A 22,851-nucleotide genomic window follows, 5' to 3' on the forward strand; every position below is an offset into this window, starting at 1 on the left:
GACAAAATATACAAAATCCCTACCAATTCATAATAGAAGACTCTCTCCAACGGAAAGATTTAGAGGCATTTAGAGCTCCTTGTCGTTATCTATATCTATCTATACTGATACAGATGTGAAAGTTTTTGAGGATGGATGTATGTTTGTGGCTCTTTCACGCCTAAACGACTGAACTGATTCAGATGAAACTTTACATAAATACTATTCCTTGGACTATTCTATTCAATCTTCTCATCGACTCCCGAACATATTCAATTTCTTGGAGTCACTCATGTGTTCTGGAACTCGTGTTTTAAAATACCGTCCGGATTGACCAACATATCAGTTGTGGCAGCTTCCACAGTTCAACTTGTACAGTATATTGGATTGTATTTCTTGTGTTGTTGAATTTGATCTGATTGAAACGATAGATTCCGTTTCAAAGATTGTATCATCCTCAACTTTACAAGAAATATTGGATCACTGAACTAGTTAACTTTATTTTGTTCTACTTCATTGTATCAGCCAAAATGTTTGCAGTCGACGAAATTCAGAGACAACTAAGTTACAGCCTCCTCGTGAGCTGCGAATAGAGCCAAATCAGTCTACACATATGAAGGAACTCAACTTAAATATGGAAACCGAGGCTGAATACTGATCTGGGGCTAAATAACATCGTAGATAATGAAAAGATCCATGCACGAGGAATAAATTGGCTTCGGTATCGTTTCAGACTAGGGTAATGGGACAATAAAACACCTCTGGGTCGTTCGAAAGCTCCGTCAATTAACTTGTTGAGTTACAAAGTGACTAAATTAGTAGGCTGCCTCTCGTCATGTTGAATTTGTGGTTTTCACTCGGTTGACGAGATCCCGCGCTCTGAGAGTAGACGACACAAATTGAATTCCAACCTAGAAGGCCACGCTAATAACTACCAAAGTATCGCAGAGGAAAATGCGGGATATACACAAAGGAGAGTACACAACTGAGGCTGTGGATAACTAATTTCATCAAAACTAAGCACTACAGTGTTAACCAAGTCGAGTACTCGCAACTCGTATCTTTGTTTTCAGCTGAAATACAAAATTGTTTGAATAGGGAAATTAGTAGCATTTCTACTACTATGCGATGAAATTGGTCGATACTCTAGTGCAGAGTCAAGCGATTTGAGTATTTGGTCACCTATCTTGAGTTCCATATGATCTTTAGCATATTGTCTTTGGTTTATGTTGCTGAAGAACATGATATGGCATTTGCTAGGATTCAGCTTCAAATTGTGTTTGCTCGACAGAGTTTTTATGACTTCAAGGTCATCATTTATTTGTTTTTGGGATACTAAGATGTTATTAGGTTCGATACTATGATATAACTGGGTGTTATCCGCAAATACTTGTACCTGGCAATGCTTAACTTGAGAAAAAATATCTGCAGTGTATAAAAAAAAAATAGGATGGGACCAAGAATTGAGCCTTGAGGTACTCTTGATTCAACTCTTTCGAAGAATGAACTTGTATCATCAACAAGAACCTTTTGATATCTGTTGTTCAAATAATAACTAAAAATTTTTATGACATCAGCTGAACATCCATAGTATTTGAGCTTGCAAAGAAGGAGTTTGTGGCTAATGGTATCAAACGCCTTAGAAAAATCTAATAATACTAGAGCGGTAGGTTTTTTCCATCAATATTGGCTACAATGCTACCACTAACATTAAGTAGAGCGGTAATAGTACCCCTTCCGTAACCCTGCCTGGTAGTCTGGGAGAATGTTTTCGGATATAATAAAGGCTGTTAGTTGAGTGTGAATAGCTCTTCCAAGAATTTAAGATACTTATTGTGCGGAAATCTGAGAGAGTAAGTGGATTTTTCAATTTAGGTAGCGGTTCAACAATGGCTTCTTTCCATACTTTGTGAGAATAAGCTTTTTCCAGGCAGTAATTGACAATATGAGTTAGGTAACAATCAATAAAGGGGCTGCAGTACTTAAGCATACATAAAGTAATACATTCGGCTCCACACGCATTGGATTTTAGACTATTGAGAATGCCGTTCCCTTTAGAAGTGGTGAGAAATTCAAAATTGAACTTACTTTCGATATTATTGAAGCGATTATTATCATAGTAGTGAAGTAGGTCGCCTTCGGGCTCTTCATCAACAAAGACAGAGCAGAAGTAATCGTTGATTCCGTCTGTATTCTGGAGGTGACTAGGGATAACTATGAGTTAGCAGTACTTGGCGATTCATTACTTTGAGTATTGCAGTAACCCTGAATGTAACTATTTGTTAACCTGCTTTGACCGTGTGTGGTATGAGGGTTTGCTGGCCAAACTTCGATGCTATGGCTTGACGGATCATTTTTGTGTATGGCTTTTCAGCTTCCTGAAAGAACGGTCCTCACAAGTGGCCGTCGATGTATATCTCTCGAGTACTTTTACCATCAATGTTGGTGTTCTTCAGGGATCCATATTGTCTCCAATCGAGAATATATTGCTTTGCTCACGACATCACACTTGTCTCGTCATTCCATTTGGATTCCAAGACGTCAGCTGCGGATGCACATCTTCTCCGGCAGCAGGAGGTTGCATATCTTATTGAGGATCTAGAAGTGGTTTCGAATAGAGGTGAAACTAACCAGGTTAGTGGACATTAGCTGCAGGTCCACATCTTCACCAACAGCAGGAGGTTGCATATCTTAATGAGGCATCGATTTTCTCCAAAAAGATAAACGTCTTCGAACCAGATATAATATTTTTAGGACAGACAGTTCCGATTTGATATGTTTATTGGGGGTTGAAATGGACACCAATATGTTTTAGCACAATCATGTCGTTGGAATTGTAAAGGCTGCTTCTCAAAAGCTTGGAACTGCTCACACCTCAGCTCTGATCAAATCTTCTTTGGAGTATTGTGCTCATGTATGAAGCTCCGCTCCTAAGCAAACCCTGAAGCTGCTGGATTTCATCCAGAAAAGAGAGCTTTTTTTTTCCTTGATACGGATTCTGCTTCTTCTGCTCAAGGATTTGGTACAAAGCAGATTTTTACGATATCCCGCTCTTGGGGAGGTGATGAGTTGCTTTCTGGCTGCACCACCTAACCTAAATTTCTTTGACAATAATAAGAGTTGTAGATTTGAAAAGCACTTGCTCTTGATCCGTTGTTATAGACATGACTCCTAGAATAATTCAATTAGCATTCTTCTCTTCTACTTAATAATTATCCCTGAAAGATATTGTTTCTGAACAAACAGATTTAAAACAGAAAAATTATAACATTTTTCTACAGAGATAAAAATTTGATCTATACTCGAACCTAACGTTCGTTAAATAAATATATGTGTATGTTTTTCAATTGCTCAAAGTCTCTTAAGTATGGTCATAGCATCGTGATATTTTATCTCGCTGCACTCTTCAGAGCATCCATGCTTTTGTATCATTGCAGTTGTAAATCCGGCCAGTTTGACGAATCCACAAAAAGTGAGTTTAGGTCTGGTGACCTGGTTTAGGTCTGGTGACCTGTGTGCTCACTTGATGAGGTTATGTTTATGTTCTTATATATTGATGTTCAAAAGTGGTATCGATATGTTCAGTACCTCTGTAGTCATAGGCAGGTGTTGAATTTGTCTAACTTCATAGTAAGTTTGTCTACAAAGTCAATAAGAATTCCAGTTATGAATTAGATATCTATCTTTTATCAGTTACAGTACCGTCTAAACGGACTTGTGAACCTCTTGGGTGTACAAACATATTTCCATGACCGATATGAATGATTTTTTTCTATTATACGTCCCAGAATTTGACAAAATATCTTCTCCTTCGACTGTTACCGTACCAGTACTGAATGAAATTAGTGTGCTAATCAGCTGCTGAATTAGATTTCCTTCATGAGGAGATTCTCTACACAAAACATCAACGTCGGTTTGCTAATTATACAAAAATTTTAATTGCCGCCTGTGAATGAGAAAATTAAAAGAGAATACCAGGGCTTTCATTGGGATACTTTTTTGACTGCAGGCAAACAACGAGATTTCAGTGATTTGATGAAGTGAAAGCAACTAATTAGAAGAAAAATTTATGATACTGATATTCAAAGTGTTTTTCTCCTGTTACTACTTTCATTAGGAAACTAAATAATTGCCATCGATATCTTTCTGTTGATAATTTTCAAATCTGTTTTCCATCAATCCCTTAGATATTGAAAAAGCAATCAAAGTAACAACATAGAATGGAATTAAATTTCCGCAAGCTATTCAATTGTGAGTAATGACATTTTCACTGAGGATACGAGACTCCCAAATTGAATTTAAATCGAATGCCAAAAATTTAGATTTTATTTTAGACACCAATCTCAGATTCAAAAAGCATGTCACATATGAATTGAAACAAAGTGTATGCATCTTTTGAAAGTCATTTACCAAAAAAAAAAGATTTTGAATGGAACTGACTGACACTTTCCTATAAAAATTTGCAAAATAGCGACACGTTTCGCTATTCGATAGCTTTCTCGAGCAGGTTCTTCCAATAATACTATGTGGAATAGGTTATCTACACGAGTAGCACACTATAATTTTTCTATAATTGAATTGAAAATATTTTCATTCAATTCGAAACTACATATTTTACAACTTAATAGCTATATATTACTGCAAAAATGCATATTGACAGTACCGTATTCAGTAATATTAATTTTTCTGTTATTCGAAAAATGTACCTAACCAACTATAATCATATCATAAAAACCTTATAATTCTTGACATCTTTGAATTTAAATAAAAAAAATTGTGAATTCCATTAGTTCGGACTTCCATTGTCTGATATTATATAAAATGATTTGAAATCCCTGAAATAACTGAAAAGAAGAATTAAAAAATTAAAGAAGAAGAATAATATTGAACAGCAAAAAACTGAAATGAAATATAATGAAGTAAAATACAAGTAAAAATGAAACAAATTGAAAAAAATATAAATTCAATAAAAAATTGAAAAGTTGAGAGATTCCAAGCGAAGGTAATTCACGACGTTTCGATTGTTAGTATCCACAATCGTCATAGGTCATTTGGGTACTTTCACTCATCTCTGCTTTCTTTTTTCCGCTTCACTGGTTCAGTGGGAGATGACCGTTTGGCAGGAGTTGGCCACTTTTCGTTTGATTATGGGTTTTCATATGTTGTGTACCTCTACGCTAGCTTGGCTGAATACATTATTGGATAACATGTATGCGGCTTCTTTGAATTTCCTCCTAAACCAATATTCCTCTTTGTGTATGATCTCAGCTTGGGACCACTCGATGTTATGTTGATGGGTCCAAACATGCTCTGCTATTCCTGATTTGCTGGTTTCCTCTCGCTGTGTATGTTTCCTGTGCTCGGCAATGCGAACATTCAATGGCCTCTTAGTTTCACCGATATAGGCTTTCCCGCACTCACAGGGTATCCGGTAAATGCAATTCTTGAAATCGCAGTTCTCGTTTGGTGACCTGGTTTCCGTGAGGCTGCTACGAATAGTGTTTCCGGATCCGAAGCAGGTTCTGATGTTGAACTAGGATCCAATTCTTCGTATCTTTTCCGATAATCCTCTGATGTAGGAAAGTGCAAGCACTGGTTGTGACGGCTTCCCTTCTTTTCGGGGCTCCTGCTGTCTTTTAGCCAAAGTCTGTTCCACCATCGCTTTGGAGTGGCTATTTCGTTGAAGATCCTTCATGATTATGTTTAGTTCCTTCTCGAGACCTTCCTTCCTATTACAGAGCACGAAAGAACGGTCTAATAGAGTTTTGATGATTCCTCTTTCAGTCAATTGATGGTGGTTGGATTCATGGTTCAGATACTGTTCGTGTGAGTGGGTTTTCGATATAAAGATGTTTCTCATTTAGTGTCGGTCGTCTTTATCAATACGTCTAAGAATGGCAATTCGTTGTGGGCTTTCTTCTCCAGTGGGAAAGTGGTGGAATGTCTTACGCTGTTGATGTGTTTCAGGAAGGCGTCTAGTTCAGTATTCCCATGGTTCCATGAAGGTGTCATCAATGTATCTCAACCAGACACAAGGTTTCAATGGCCAGAGTTTCAAACCACTCCATATATATATATATATATATATATATATATATATAAATTGGCTATGACTGGTGAAAGTGGCGAGCCCATTAGCAGTCCCTCATCTTGTGTAAAGAATTCATCCTAGTTATTCCATAATTACTATTCTGCAGGTAAATTCGTTCTATCTTTCAGGTCCTCGTCTTCGGATAGCTTCTTCTGTATCATTTGGAGTGCTTCTTCGACCGGAACGTTCGTATAAAGGCTTTCCACGTCGAAACTGATCAGTTGATCTTCATGTGTGACTTCAATTGCCTCTAGTAGTGTCAAAATGCCTTGAATTCTTCACAAAAGACGATGTTTTTTCTTATAACGGTTGTATTACGGGGAGTAAAAATCTGGACGAGTTTTGTGTAGCCGAATCTCTGGAGCTGATGATCGGTCTGAGCGGAACGTCCTTCTTATAGATTTTGGGTAGTCCATACAAGTGAGGGGGCTTACTATGGTGCGGTGTTAGCGATGATCTCTCCTTGTCCGAAAAATAGACTTGGTGTTTTTTCAAAACCTGGTACAACGTCCTTTCAATGGATGCAGTAGGGTTCCGTACGATCTTCGTGTATTGTCCCTTCTGAATAACCTCTTCCATCTTCTGATCATAGAGGACAGTATCCATCACCACAGTAGCGTTTCCTTTATCTGCAAGTAGGATCTTGATGGTGTTATCTCTACGTGTCTATGGTCGTTTACCTTTAGTTAATGGGTCAGTTGAATTTTGTACAGGTGCAGGTCTAAGTCAAGATGCAGAATTTGCCAAATTGTGGTCGGCAAAAGGCCGAGTTGTTGTAAGCGATGCGAAATCGTCTGCCTTGGATTCTACTGCATACTCTCACAGACACGGTGATGTTTTTGGTAGATCTTGCGTTTCGTTGATGTATGGGTGTTGGTCGATCGTTCACTGAATCAGTGTACTCAAATTTATCCACCACATTGGGAGTAGTCCTGTTGGTTGGACGATTATGGTGACCGTAAAATGGGCAAAGCATTGCCCGTAGAGAACAATAATTTTTATGAAACTATTTTATCATTTGCACGTGCTATGAAATGCTATATTTGTACATTTGACAATGCAGTCTGAATAAACGACAACTAATTTGACAGATGTAGTTTCAACAAGATGTTGAAGTTTGAAATTCCCTGTTCCATGTTTCAGAGGTTGAATGAAAGTTTTCATATGAAAATGGTAACATCAAATTGGAAAACCGGAAATAAATCAAAGAGACAGAATGACCTCACATAAAGTTTCACTGCAAAAAAGATGTTCCAATGAGATATCGTTATTGACATGGCAGGAGAGAAAAAAGTTGCTATCCTGAAAGCAAAACAAATATATTCATACACATTTGTTTACATTTGAGGTGTCTATTCGAAATTGTGAAACTTCACTGGAAGTGATTTATCGCCTGAAAAATCCGAATGTAGGCAATGAATCTTTCTCTCGCTTTTTCACGCTGCCGTCGGAAAGAAAGAAATATATATGTTTTCGACAAAAGTTTTCAGGATTTCGAGTAGGTATTCGATGGTGATACCGTAACATATCAAATAAAATAAGTAGAACAATTTTTTCATGTTAAACGGTTTTATTGAAAACAAATTATAATAATGATGTAGATAATGTACTAAATGCTGAAAAATATTTCGGAAGGTTCTAGATAGCAGTCATCACACCATTCTCTTCAGCAATCTACAGTATTGAGTAGATAAAACATAATATTGTATATCAACGACTTACTTATTTTATATAAATCCAATATATTGTTTTGCTTTATTCCATTTGGATTCCAGGACATCAGCTGCGGATGCACATCTTCACTGGCAGCAGGAGGTTGCATATCTCAATGAGGATCTGGAGGTGATTTCGAATTGGGGTGAAAATCACCAGGTTAGGTTAGGTAAGCTTATATGAATGTCAGGACTGACAATTCCGCTTTCTGCTTCGATAAGTTTCTTGGGGGTTAAAATGGACACCAATCTTGGCATAATCATGTTACCGAAATTGCAACGGCTGCTTCTTAAAACTCAGTAACTGTCGATGCTTTATAAAGCTCAGATCAGACCTTCTTTGAAGTATTGTTCCCATATACGGAGCTCCGTCCTTGAGGAAAGAGTAATCCGCCAGATTGGAGACACATCACTTGCAATCTTGATAGTCTGGAACATCGAAAAAAGGTTGGGGATTTGTCTCTTTTTTATAGATACTTCAGTGGATCGAAACAGCGACAACTAATGTTGGAACACGAGATCATTCAATAGTTTGTTTCGATATTCACCTGAATAATTGATTATTCTCTCTTCATATTGTTGAGATGTATTTCAAAATTAAAACCCTACCCCTCTTTTGTCAACGAGTTACTCTTATGAAAATGAAGCATAATAACTATTATTATTTCCTACATTTGAAATACTCAAGCTAATCTTTTTAATGAAATAAATCTTTGCTAATAATTTTCAGACGTGTATTAATGTTTGATATTCAATGGTTACTGTTTCAGAATGTGACTACATTTCGAGATAGAGTAATAGTTTCCTCTGTGATAGTTTCCAACTTTCCATTAACACGAAACGATGCATCACTCTCTCACTCCTCGTATACAAATGTTTTTGCATCCGTTCGTTCATATTAGAGCCTTTCAATCGTGAGGTGTCTGTTTAAAATTGTGAAACCTCAGCCAGGAATGATTTATCACCTGAAATTTTCAGATCTCCGCTATAAATCTTTTACCTCGCTGTTTACCACTATTAATATTCTGTCACAGTCTACCTCTATATTTCTTGGGGCCGATTTGGCCATTTTCGGATAACGGGTAAATGTAGGCAGCAACAAATTTGAAAAATAAATTAACAACTGGTATGTAAGTAGGATAGGTCCAAAGTGACTTAGTTTATTCAGTCTTTCAATGCAAACCGCTTATGTTCATCGTGACACATCTTTGTCTGTGGTTTGCTGTTCACCATATTCCGAACAGATGCGGCAAGCAATGGGTTCAGACAATCCAGATTTCTTCATATGATAATTTAGATGACAGTAATCTATAACTGGGTCTTCCAGCAGTGATCTGAAAATTGTATGATATCATACTACTGAGAATCAAATGTGAGAATACTGTGTCAATCCTGAACTGCTTCTCGCAGTCTTCGAAAAGAAATCACCGTCTTCATTACCTTTCAGGCCAGTGTGTTCCACTTTTTTTGAAGACAAAACTCAAGCACCACAGGAAAGATCGGTGTCTGTGTGAAAGTAGCGATTCAAGTTGGATTTGATTCTTTGTTTTGGCAAATAAAACCTCATGATTGTCCAAACACCCAATTTTTGTACTTATACGAATGACAATATTTTATTACTAACAGTAAAAAGAAAAAATTGCGCTGGGATTTGAGCTCGTGATCATCATATCGTACCACTTACTCAACACCACTGAGCTATTTGGTATTGATTTCCTTGACACTTTTTTGAAATACTATTTGTCAAATAATCTCCAGTATATCTTGCCATCAAGAAAAATATGATATGTTAGAATCCTTCTTAGTTTGCCAGAAAAATATCGTAAAAGCACTCCAATACTACAGCAATTCGTTCCCAGATCGTGAATTACCTAATTGGTGTCTTTTTTGCTGTACTTCATCGACGATTCAGAAACAATGAAAAAGTTTTCTAGAAGAGGAGCACTAAAAAACATTTTGTAATATCTGAAGATACAGAAACTGAAGTTTTAGCATAATTCTGTTCCGTCTGTAATTCAACGAATACTGAAGAAACATAAGATTTCTCCTTGCAAGTCAAGACCAGTGCAAACACTAGAACATGGTGACCCTGAGAGACGATTGAGGTTTTGTCGGTGGTTTATGAATAAATGCAGACAAAATCCAAACTTCTATAGAAAAATAATATGGAGCGATGAGGCTAATTTTTTTGGAAACAGATGGATTGCTACAAATGGTCCTGTTTAGCGACCTCTTCGTTCACCAGACATGGCACCTCTAGACTTTTAGTTTTGGAGACATCTGAAAAATAAGGTGTACAAAATAGAACATAATAATGTAGATGAACTGAAAAATTATATTGAAACCATAATTGATAGCCAAGTTGTGTTGAAAGCAGCACGTAGTGTCAAGAGAAGGTCCCAAATATGTGTCCAACAAAAAGGCAGTGTTTTTGAATTTTTACTCGATCTATTATAGTTCTTCATTCGCCAAAACAAAGAAATTTTATGTACCAGTGAAAGAAATAAATATTTTCAATTTTAGGAAGGAAGGTGATAATATGAGCTTTGTTGTTGAGAATGTTATTACGAATCGAATGCATGATAAAATACAGGGTGTTTCTTTTAAAAAAATATAATTTTATGAGATATTTTGAAAACGCGGCAATCATTTTTTGTTTTAGGGCATCGAAAAGGCCTTAAAATGCTACTAGTTTGCCCATTCAACCGAGTTCGTAGCATCAATGATAACGGAGTTGGCAATGGTGCCGACCTAATTTGAACACTTTCTATATATTCAATGTAAATGCTATGTTAATTCATATTTTCACAAACACTTTCGATTAACGTACTACTTCTAGGAGTATACCTAATTTTATTTCTTGGTTATCATAATATTAATGGCCAATATATACTTTAATAATTACTATTATTGAATGTAGAAACATACCTATTGTTACTTTTATCCGTAACGGTAAATTTCACCAGCACGAATGTACTGAGGTTGGTAAAAGTAATCCGGTCCAATATCAATTCGTTTCGGATACTTTTCTCTGAGAAGATAATACGAAAACAGGAATGACTTTCTTGTATGTTGTCGAGCGGAGGATTGCCGGGGTTCTTGTCAATTTTTTTTGGTCACGTCTCTGGAGGGTAAATATTATTTTCGAATTTATTCCCTATTCTTCTCCTTCAATTTTTGTAACAAGCAATATATTTTCAGGTTCATCTTGATCGAATATTCCTACAATATGTTTGATAGCATTTCAAACCGTTTCATCTCTGTAATCGTAAGAAAATATTTAGATTGGATTTCCTTTTATGACATTCAATTTGAATATTTTTTGACAAGGGTTTTCCACTCAGCAATCAGTAGGTAAAACGTTATTATAGTTCGTTCAGTATTGTCTGAGACTAAAAGAATTTCAATGCAAACATGTCGCTACATCTAAGAAAGTAACATATTCGTCTCAAGCAAATAGCACTGCAATTCACCAACAAAATCTTTGAGATATGTCTACCCTCTATATCCCTTGAGGACGCCGCTAACGAGCAATTAAAATAGGGACATGCGACAAAGACACCGACAAAGAATGCGAAAATACCCCCAAAAGAACCACTCGATGTTTTTTCTGATATTACGCCTCTCCAAAGCCTGGTTGTCTTACGATACCCGACCAAGTGGTGAGAAGTCATGAACAATTGATGTCGCTCTAGAGAACTTACTTCACCATTACTTCTTATAAACTTAGAGTCCAAACGAAGCGGATCTCTTCCAGAAGTGATGTGTTCCAGGAAGATACCGCCAGACCCCCTTTTTCTGCATCTGACTCTAGTCATTATCCGTTGCCCTCAAATAATTTCGTGGATACAGTGACACACGCAGGGACCGAAATAAACATTCATCTATTCACTTCATATAGATGGCGACTCTGGTGTTGCATTATATTAAAAAATACAAAGCCCTTAGAAGCTCAGAAGTGGCATTTTCGTACCACCTGAGATTTTTAGTATTTACCCTGGCCACCAGGTGGCGATGGTAGTACGATGTCAGTATTTAATGTATCAACAGAATTGGGTAGCTGGCCATCAATCGGCCGGATCAAATAGAAGCCGGGTTGTACACCAAAATTAAATTAAATTAAAAAGTCCTTTGATGGTCAGGTTGAGTATTAAACATTTTAGGTGTATTTGGTGGGCTTTGTAATCTTTGATCTTACTTCGAGGGATATTGAAACTTTTGTAAAGGATGAGAGTTAACAAGGCCATTGGAACTACTAATTTCCTACTCTCCCCAAATAGTGCGCCCCAAAGCAAGACGATATTCGTCGTGGTATTCAGCTTCGGGTGAGACGGAAAATATTCGAATGAAGGAGGAGAAACAGTTTTTTTTTGAGTTCTGATCATATGATAAGATCAAAACTGTACTTTCTGGAACACAATTTCCTGAATATTTTGCGGGTTGCTTGTAACGTAATGAATTTCCATTTTCTGCCATGTGTTAAGAATTCATCGTGTGAATCAATCACGAAAAAGTTATTCAGTTTCCATAAAGTATTTAAAGTAACAGATGTATGTAGTTTCAAATAGTCTGCGTTTGAACGCTTTATGTAATGTTGATTCCACGTAAATCCCAATCAATCTAATCCGTCAGATTCATCAGGAAGCAGAATATGGAATGGACTAATTTCAATAATTGGACAATAAATTGTTGCAAATACACTATGCTGGTTTATTGTATTATGATCAAAATGCTAAAATGGCAGTACTTGACGTTGGCATGTAAATTGATATGATAATTCATTAACATTTCATTTCATCAATGATCCATTGAACAACAAAAAAATAGTTATTTGCGCTAGCTCATACTATATAATTGAAATGAATAATAATTCAAAAAACTAAAAAACACGCTTTATTAGAAACACGAAGTGAAAAATAAAAAATAATTCGAAACCAATTCAAGACTGTGTTCAACATTGATTACGAGAATGTAACATTTGCTTGTTGATTACTTATGCATTTTGTATTGAACCCTTTGTTTGACTTTTTCCACACAGCCTGTACTGACTCCAGGAAATGAAATCTTATTCTATTCTATTATATTCTATTCTATTCTGTCCTGTCCTGTCCTGTCCTTTTCTGTCCTGTCCTGTCCTGTCTTGTCCTGTCCTTTTCTGTCCTGTCCTATCCTGTCCTATCCTATCCTATCCTATCATATCCTATTCTATCCTATCCTATCCTATCATATCCTATCCTATCCTATCCTATCCTATCCTATCCTATCCTATCCTATCCTATCCTATCCTATCCTATCCTATCCTATCCTATCCTATCCTATCCTATCCTATCCTATCCTATCCTATCCTATCCTATCCTATCTTATCCTATCCTATCCTATCCTATCCTATCCTATCCTATCCTATCCTATCCTATCCTATCCTATCCTATCCTATCCTATCCCATCCTATCCCATCCTATCCTATCCTATCCTGTCTGTTCAAGAATAATAGGGCTTGTCTGCTCTCAGTGCAGATTGTCATGTTTTTGCCAGAAATTCGTTTCCTGGTTATTTCTTTTGTGGTGATTGAGATATCAGCCAATTCTGTTTGGACCACGCTGGTATTTCTTCCCATTCCCCACTTAATCCTTAGGCTTAGTGACCTGGAGTACACTCCACATCCTGAGCCTTCATTGGTTTTTGGTTACCATACAATGTAAGTTGTCTTGAGATAACGAAGAATTCATTATCATTGTATCAACTCTCAAACTTCAATTTCCTGTTTCAAATGATCTCCAAAACTAAAAATCAGACTCATATACCAGAATTCTTAGTTTAATCTAAGAAATCATATTGAACATTCAACATTTGTGAGACAATAAAGTCGAAATTATAAGCTCAAGTCTGAAAGTTGAGATATGAGATTTAAGACATTCTTCAGGATATTCATAAAACTGGGAACATTCGATTTTGAATTCAGAAGTTACTGTGCAATCGCGGTTGACAATGATATTCAAATTGATAAGAAACTTCGAAATTCTCCAGAGTTTCCAGACGTATGCATTGATCATCTTCTTCATTGAATTAGGACCAGATAACCCTTCGCCTGGATTATACAAGTACATACCTGAATCATATAGCCTACTGAAACTTTGTTATTGTTGTCTACATTCGAATGAGAAATTACAGGTCATGACCTGAAATGAATCATAATTTTCATACAGATCTAGAGGAACACAACAGTCCATTATTACTTGAACAAATAATATTTATATTTAACATTATAATATTTTATTAAAGATATCTGAATTAGGAATTTCCAAGCACAAACTCCTTCAACAACATCTGAGTGACAGTACCCTTTTTGGAATTGATTGATAAAATACGGGTGAGTGTGGAAGAGATTTCAATTCTTCATCCATCAATGTAGGTTTTTTGAATTTTATATATTTCCATAAAAAATGAAATTTTGAAAATTTGTATCAGTATTTTATTTGAATTCGAGGCCGTCGTGATGTGGAATTTCTTCCCAAAGTTGCTTCCATCGATGCACAACGATTTGCCATTCTTAGACATGTTGGTGAAGAAGACTGACACTATGTGGAAAATATCTGTTTACCAAAAACCCACTTACACGTTTGTGAACCAAAAATCCAACTACCATAAATCGAGTAGAAAAGGAATCATCAGGACTCTCGAGGCCGTGCTCTTGGGCTCTGTTATACGAAGGAAGGTCTCGAGAAAGAACTAGGCATCATCAGAAATAATCTTCAACAGACGGTGGAACAGACTTTGGCTAAAAGACAGCAAGAGCTCCACAAGGAAGAGAAGCCGCCACAATCAGTCCAACATCAAAACCTGCTTCAGACCCTGCGACTGCGGAAAATCCCATATCGGTGAAACGTAGAGGCCATTGAAAGTCTGCATTGCTGAGCACAAGAAACACACACATCGAGGAGAAACCAGTGAATCGGAAATAGCAGAACATGTTTGAACTCATCAAAATAACATCGAGTGTATCCCAAACTAAAATCATCCACAAGGAGGAACACTGGTTCAGGAGGAAATTCAAAGAAGCTGTTATGTTGCCCTACAACGCATTCAGCCAAGCAAGCGAAGAAATACGCAACATATGAAAACCCATAATCAAGCGGAAAACGGCTAACCGACGCCAAACGGTCAGCTCCCGCTGAACCGGTGAAGCGGAGACAGGGAAGAGGAGATAGGTGAAAGCACTCGAATGACCTATAGTCATTTCTTGGAGGAATAAGTCCAGTCATCACCCGAATATACTGGGATAATTTCAATAGAAAAGAAGAGGCAATGAACAATAATGATATCTGACTACCTGTGCTCAGTTGTACATAAACAAGATCAGGTAATCCATTCAGGAGAAACGAAGCCATGCCCGTCAGAGACAATAAAAAACTGGAAACAAGTTCCAGCACTGTAGTTTCTGCCTTTGATAATATCTAACGCAGGAGATGATGAAACGTCAGGCAATAAATATTGCAAACCACGGTAAAAAACAACGGATAAAAACTTTGACACAGTAGCCTCCGGCAATGAAAGTGTACATTCTTTGAGCAATGCATATTATTTCTGTAGGGTTTGTCTACTCGGGATCTGTTATAAATAATGACCGTGTTTAAGCCAGTTCATAGAGATTTTCAGTTGAGTTTTGGCCCTTTTTCTAATAAGTGAAACATTTCATTTTGAATGAATATAGAAGAGGTTTTACTGAAGTATTTTTTTCCAAATGCGAACTACGAGAAATCGGGCCTTTTTCCGTATTCATTTCTCAATCCTATATAAGTGATATTGTCGCAACTCAGTACTCGCTTCGCTTATAAACGAGATGATTTTATTCGCTGTTTCAGCCATTCATCATTCATCCAAATAATGAAAGAACTCATTCAAAAATTCAATTGAAAATTTATTGTGACGAAAAGGGTAAAATACTTCAGAAATAAACTCACACTAAAATGGTAATCAAAAATACAATAAATCACCAAAAACTTACATTATCCTGTCACCCAGCAGGATCAAAGAAAAGGAGATGTGCTGGAACCTTTTCTGAAGATTAATAAATACTGAATGATTTTCACAATACTGTCTGTTTCTGATCTTGACCTCTCTCAATATTTATGAAGATTTATACGCTGATATTCCAACTTTGATCCGGTCACTGTACTGAGGTAAAATGCTCAGTTTGCAATTTGTGCAAAGTTTGCGTATTTGGAGATTGTTTTATATTTCTATATTCTGTGATCGTATCAATTTTGATGTCTATGAGCTTGGAATATTAAAAGAAGGAATTCTGAATACTGAGTGTTTTTGTTTCAGAATAGAAGTTGAGGTTGGAACATCTTTCAATTCATGTATCCGCTGAAATGAATTCGAATTATTTCATGACTATTTTCCATATTTGACAATATCAAGTTGTAGAATTTCGAATATATCATTCGTTTTTCCTGTAATCGAAGTCATTTCGCCAAACGCTATCCATCAATTCTGTAATACCTATTTTGACACGCCTGTCGGCATTACGTTCACATACAATTGGGTCTAGACAGCATCTGAGCAAACGAAAGAGAACTATGATAAATCACCAGCGGAATCAATCAACCGGAGAGACTTCATTTCTCAAATTACTTACCCCTAAATCGATGTAAATGATGTATATCGGGTACGGCAGAACTAGGCAACCCGACGTTAGCCACGTTCCGATTGTACAAACAAGAGCTGGTAATCGAGATGTATTCGGGTTTCTAATGAATCGGAATCTATCCCATGCTAACAGCAGGAATGTCAGCGTCGAGGTGTGCAGTGGAATGTCCTGTAAAAGAAAGTACTCCATTAGTTTGATAAGAAAAAATGAGAAACAAATATTAGAGAAATCAACTGATCACTTTCTTCATATAATGATATCTTTTTGGCAACACTGTTTTTGACAGATCACGCGTGAATCGTGTCTTGTGTCATTGTTGAACTTGTTCAGTTTGGTCTATAATTTAACCATGAATCGACTTACGAATGAATAACGCTTGCAAATCATTGAATTTTACTATCAAAATTCATGCTCGGTGAAGAAAGTGCACTTCTTTCAATTTATGGGCAGTTTTGTCGGCCTACTAAGGGAGTTATTCGGAAGCATGTGACTGAATTTCGAACCCAGTTCACATTACTGGACATTAAACCACCAACACGCATACGTAGAGTGAGGAACGAAGAAAATATTGCGGCTGTATCCACCAGTGTTCGTGATGATCGTGAAATGTCGATTCGCCGCCGTTCGCAGCAATTGGACCTCTGTTACTCCACTACATGGAAAATTTTGCGAAATGATTTGGGTATAAAACCTTATAAGATACAACTGATGTAAGAATTGAAGCCACACGACCTCCCACAATGTCTAACAATTGGTGAATGGGCAGTGGCAAAGTTGGAGGAAGATCCACAGTTCTATCGAAAAAGTCACTGTTTGGTGTGGATTATGGGTCGGGGGCATCATCGGGCCGTACTTCTTCAAAGACGACAATGGCCGGAACGTTACTGTGAATGGCGAGCGCTACCGTATGATCATTGACGACTTTTTGTTGCCCAAAATGGAAGAATTGGACATGCCCGACATGTGGTTTCAACAAGACGGTGACACATGCCACACGGCATGCGAAACAATGGCCCAATTAAGAACTGCCTTCGGTGAACAGTTTATCTCACGTTTTGGGCCCGTCAATTGGCCGCCTAGATCGTGTGATTTAACGCCTTTGGATTATTTCTTGTGGGGCAATGTCAAGGATCATGTCTACAGGGATAAACCTGCAACGACTGGCTCTGGAAGCCAATATTGAAGCATTTATACGTGAAATACCGGTCGATATGTTAGAGAGAGAGGGCCAAAGTTCGACCTTACGCATGGGCCATCTAAAGCGGAGCCGCTGACAACATTTGCGAGAAATCATCTTGAAACATTGAATTATATTGATCGTTCTATCGATTCCAATAGAGATTTCATCAATTTTTTGAAATTTTTTGTGTCGTTTCGAAAATCAAATCATGTACCTCTTAAAAAATCACTCTTTAGAATAAACATTTTTCAGAAGTGAAACATTTTCTTCCGATGAACTAGAGGACATGTTTGCCATTAACGACAGATTCATCTGTTTCTTCATCGAGTTAACCGTGCACCTATCAGTACCGATCTGCACCAATAATATTACTAATATTACCGATGGTATTATACATTCATATGATGAGAATGAAGTAACTCTTTTAGTTTCACTTGATTATAAGAAAGCATTTGATACTATGAACGCTATACTATGTGCAAAACTTTGTTATTACGGATTCGATGAGAAAAGTCAATCTTTTTTCGAATCTTTCTTTAGTAATAGAACACAGCGTGTGTGACCCTATCTTTCATGTAATACAAAATTTATAATAGATTTACTCGAAAGATAGGCACAATGCGTACGGCAGCTCTTCGTCGGTATGCACTATAGATTTCGATCAGAGAAACTTTTCTGTATCCTGAAATTTCAAAAATTGAATATTTTGTTTTATAAAGATCTAAGTTGAGCGCCACACAGTCAATAAAATGAATGATACATGATCTGGTTGACTGTGAAACCAAATCTAATCAAATTTAGTTTTTTAAACCACGGCAATGAAATGAAACTATAAAAATAAGATATTCTGAAGGTACTTGACATTCACAAAATATTGGCTGGTGAATTGAATAAGGGTAGAAATCAAAATCTGAATGTGCTCCAAATTTGCCATTTAGTCATGTGTAAAACAAATCGTAATAATTGTAAATAATATTTGCCTGTCAGTTTCTCGTCGAGCTGTAGCTGCAGTTTTCTTCGACCAGGAACGGGACAGACTTGGAGCACGTACTTTTCTAATTTTTAAAATGGACTTAGACTATCTTGTAGACGTAGACAATAACATTTATCGAACTGGACGAATGAAAAACCCACCATTTGGTATATCAACTGAAAATCTATTCCGTAAGGCAATCAGAGATAGAAGTCCTTATTTTTCCCTCTTTAATGATTCCAAACAAGTTCTGTAGAAGCTCTTCAGCAGAAAAACTATTGTAAAAAGTCTCCAATACTAAAACCCTGAAAAAACAATTTCCATAATGAAAATTCATTCAAAAGTTCGATTCACTAAAAGGGTGAATTTCATATGCAATTGAAAGGTTCGAAATGAATTTTCATACCTTCTTAAACGAAGGGTTCCGTTAACCAAAAACATCACGAATAACGTCTTCAAGGAAATGGCGTCGCTCGTTCTGGAAAAGTGGTTGTGACCCAGTAGAATCATCAGGAAGTGCAACCTTCTATGGAACTCTCAAAATCTATATATGGAACTATATCCGAAACGATATCGTTCAAATTCTTGAAAATGGACCACACGGCTCACCACTAAACAAATCCCCTCTTGAGATTCTCGTTCATCACTCTCTTTTCCAAAAAATGGCACCACTGCTTGCCGTACTCATGATCAAGGATCACCTACAGCGCAAGTCTATTCTGAGGAATTCACCCAAATAATTTTGGCAACACCTCATTCCTGACTTTCGGTTTACCGGAAATCGAAAATCTACCTCGAAGGGATCCGAATGAATCGGTCCTATTGGAAATAAAATCTTATCAATCTGTACGAGAAACTAATTATCATATGTGTAATGAGAAGTGAAAGCGAGGCAAAAGGTGTAAATTGGATTGCCTACTCCTCAGAAACTTTCTATAAAATCAATTAGGATTACCTTCGGTGAAATAAAAATTAAATGAAAAGTTCAGTAGGTTTTTATAAACGCTACACGTGTTCTCATCAATAATAACTCATCATCAGATCTGAACGTAATACATGTGGCACCTCAGGGCTCTATACTTGCACCTCTCCTATTTATCACTTACACTTCTGATTTTCCCCAAATACTGAAGAGTTTTCAAGTGCATACCTATGCTGGTGAAAGCAATCTGATTTTTTTCGCGAAAATTAATGAAATTTTATCTGTTGAACACTTTTTAATAATGATAAAGATGACCTATTGAAAATATCAAGAAATCACTGTTTGAACATCAACCCAAATAAATCATCAGCCATAATTTTTGGTAAAAAGAGGGACCGGATCCAGGATCCATAAAGTTCAGAATGCCTGTGTTTGATTAATATTTTCGCTGAAACGAAGAGATCATGTAACAACATTTTTGAACAATCTTGGGTGGCTGAAAATGTTAAATAGAAGAAAACATCACCTTGTATGCTTCGTTCATAAGTTATTGAGAAACCAATGTCCAGATTACCTCTACTCCAAAATTACTTCACGTCACTAGTACCACTATAGAAACCTTCGTAACATCAATATGCTTACCCTTTCGCGTCACTCTCTATCTTGTTCTGAACGTTCTTTCTCTTATAGCGCTGTAACCAAGTACAACTCATATCCTGAAGAATTGAAATCACTATCTTTTTCTGTGTTTGAAAATAAAACGGAAGCCATCCTTTTCGGTAAATTGATTGAATCAAATTAAATTAAATTAAACCCAAATTAATTATCTAATGAAGTTTACACTTTTTTTTTCAAATTAATTTACCTTTATATACTTTTGTCATATAATGTTTAAACTTAGATTAGGTCCTAGTTTTAAGTTAGATACTGTATCACTATTAATACACTCATGTATAAAAATATTATTGGTTGAGTGGTAGAATAGCGTAAGCTAAACTCCGCCATGATGAAAATAAAGACTATTTATTATTATTATTATATAAATCGAGACCGAAAACATGCTGCTCAACGTAAGCACCCTGAGGCTCACTAGCAAAAGTATTTTCGTCGTTTTATTTGAAGATGTCCAAATCAGCACACCCGTTTAAGAGCACTTCCAAACGCATTCAAACTAATGTTCCGATTACCGTGCGATTTTTTGTTCTGTTTGTCGCTCCGCTTAATGTTTACGTCTGTACGAAGCTTTAAAAAGAGAATTGCAGCAGAATGCCTGTCAATTACAGGTGGACTTTCATTACCCATTCATTTCAATTCGAGCTGATATTAAAACCTGAATTCTACTTTCATTCGCTGTGAGTTTCAGAAGAGCTTTTGTAAGCTTGTCTCCCGAGGGGATATTTTATATGTCATATTTTTTTACAAAAAAGCAGATAGTGTTCAACAATCAACACGTGCCTATCGTGGGAGTATAACGTTACTCAGAGAGATGTTCATAAAACTGAGGGTGTCCCCAGACCGGACTTTAAATATTACTGTAGTCTCGCCGACTGAAATATTTTCGAACTAAAATGGAATAAGCTTGTTTTCTTGTTTAACGAGTTTTCCACGTTCTCTATTATGAGAATGAAGGATTCGATAATGGCGAGAATCTCATTATTTGATGTTATATAGAAAGGGCATGATTAAGTGGGTTATAATAATGCAGAGACAAAGTATATTAATTATTTAGTGGAAAAGTGCCATGATACTCATTAATTTATTCGTCTCAAACAACTGGTAGCCTCTTTCATATTATAAATCCCAATTTTCTCAATTTTCAGGTTGTTTTCCGGACATCTTTTGAATACTTCCACTATCAACGCTGGTCCTTCCCAAGGATTCATATTGTCCCCAACTTTTTTTTGTTGTATAATAAAGACTTAATGGAAAAACAAAGAATCCAATATATTGCTTTGCTGACGACAGCACACTTATTACGTCGTTTCATTTGGATTACAGAAAGAAGGCTGCGGATACACATCATCACCGGTAGCAGGAGGTTGCATATTTCAATGAGGATCTAAAGATGATTTCGAATTGGCGTAAAGTACCCAGGTTCAATTCATTGCCACAGAAACCCAAGCATCAGGTTTCTCCAAAAATGTAAATGTCTCCGAATCGGATGAGTTTCGCTTCGATAAGTTTGTTGGGGTTTAAAACGGGCACCAATATGTCTTGGCATAATCATGTCGATGCAATTGCAAAGGCTGCTTCTGAAAAGTTGGGAAAACTGTCCCAAACTAGAAAACTGTACACACCTCAGCAACTGTTGATGCTTTATAAAGCTCAGGTCAGACCTTCTTTGGAGTATCGTTCACATGTATGGAGCTCCGCTTCCAAGCATACCACGAAGCTTCTGGATTCAAGTCAGAAAAGAGCCATCTGCCTGATTGGAGACACAAACATCACTTGCAAACTTGATAGACTGGAACATCGAAGAAAGGTTGGTTATTTGTCTCTCCTTCATAGATATTTTCACGGGAGGTGTTCAAGTGACTTGGTACATTTGACACCACCAAGAGTATCAGAAATACGCAATGGATCTGACGGTATAAGACCAGCCCTACTTCAATGGAGACTAGATATTCTTATGCCGCACCTGGTTGGAATATTCAGAGCCTCTCTAGCTCTGATGTATATTTCCAGTAAGTGGAGAGAAGTACGAGAAGTATTTATACCCAAATCACGGTCGATCAATCCCAAGAAGACTGGGATGGTCCTTTTCACCAGGAACAGAAGTTTATCTTCAATAGCAAACTGAACTTCTCCGAAGAAGTGAAATACCTTGGTACTATCCTCGACAGGAAGCTAACATGGAACTCTCTCCTACAGAGTAAAGCAAAGAGAGCATATGTGGCTTATGAGCAATGTCGGACAGTGGGACGCGCATGGGGTCTTTCACCCCGTGTTTTCACCTGGAGCTACACCGCAATAATAAGACCTATGTTAACGTACGGAGCTATTGCATGGGGACCGAAAGTTCTACAAGCAACGGCCATCCAAAATATATCAAATACAGCGACAGGCTTGTTTGAACATCACAGGAGCCATGAGAACAACATACGCAGCAATGGAATTGATTACGGGTCTGACCCCTCTGGACCTGTATGTTGGGGAGGTTGCGTTAATCGCCATGTTACGATTGTGCACGGCTGGTGTCAACTTCGAAGTAGGAATGGGTCAACTGAAGTTGAGCCTATGGCGAGAAGCGCTTACTGGGTCACTTCTGCTGCAGGCAACCAGTGATACAATTGATCCCAGATTTGTGTTTAATAAACCCTACAAAATACAAACAGAACAGAGTC

The 22,851-nt window shown here is 37.1% G+C and overlaps 1 protein-coding gene across 1 annotated transcript in view; it reads right to left on the reverse strand.

Moving 5' to 3' along the window:
* The window catches only part of LOC111507189 (neuropeptide receptor npr-1), a 119,794-nt gene that overhangs the window by 82,532 nt on the left and 14,411 nt on the right, over positions 1–22,851 (reverse strand). The window contains exon 2 of the mRNA XM_023162470.2: positions 16,421–16,600. Coding sequence (XP_023018238.2) covers positions 16,421–16,600 — 180 coding nt within the window. The remainder of the gene's footprint in view (positions 1–16,420; positions 16,601–22,851) is intronic.

The sequence above is a fragment of the Leptinotarsa decemlineata genome, unplaced genomic scaffold (genome assembly GCF_025532065.1).
Source record: "Leptinotarsa decemlineata unplaced genomic scaffold, Ldec_3_MD MMD2_tig00026361_RagTag_RagTag, whole genome shotgun sequence".
In the NCBI taxonomy this organism is placed as follows: Eukaryota; Metazoa; Arthropoda; class Insecta; order Coleoptera; family Chrysomelidae; genus Leptinotarsa; species Leptinotarsa decemlineata.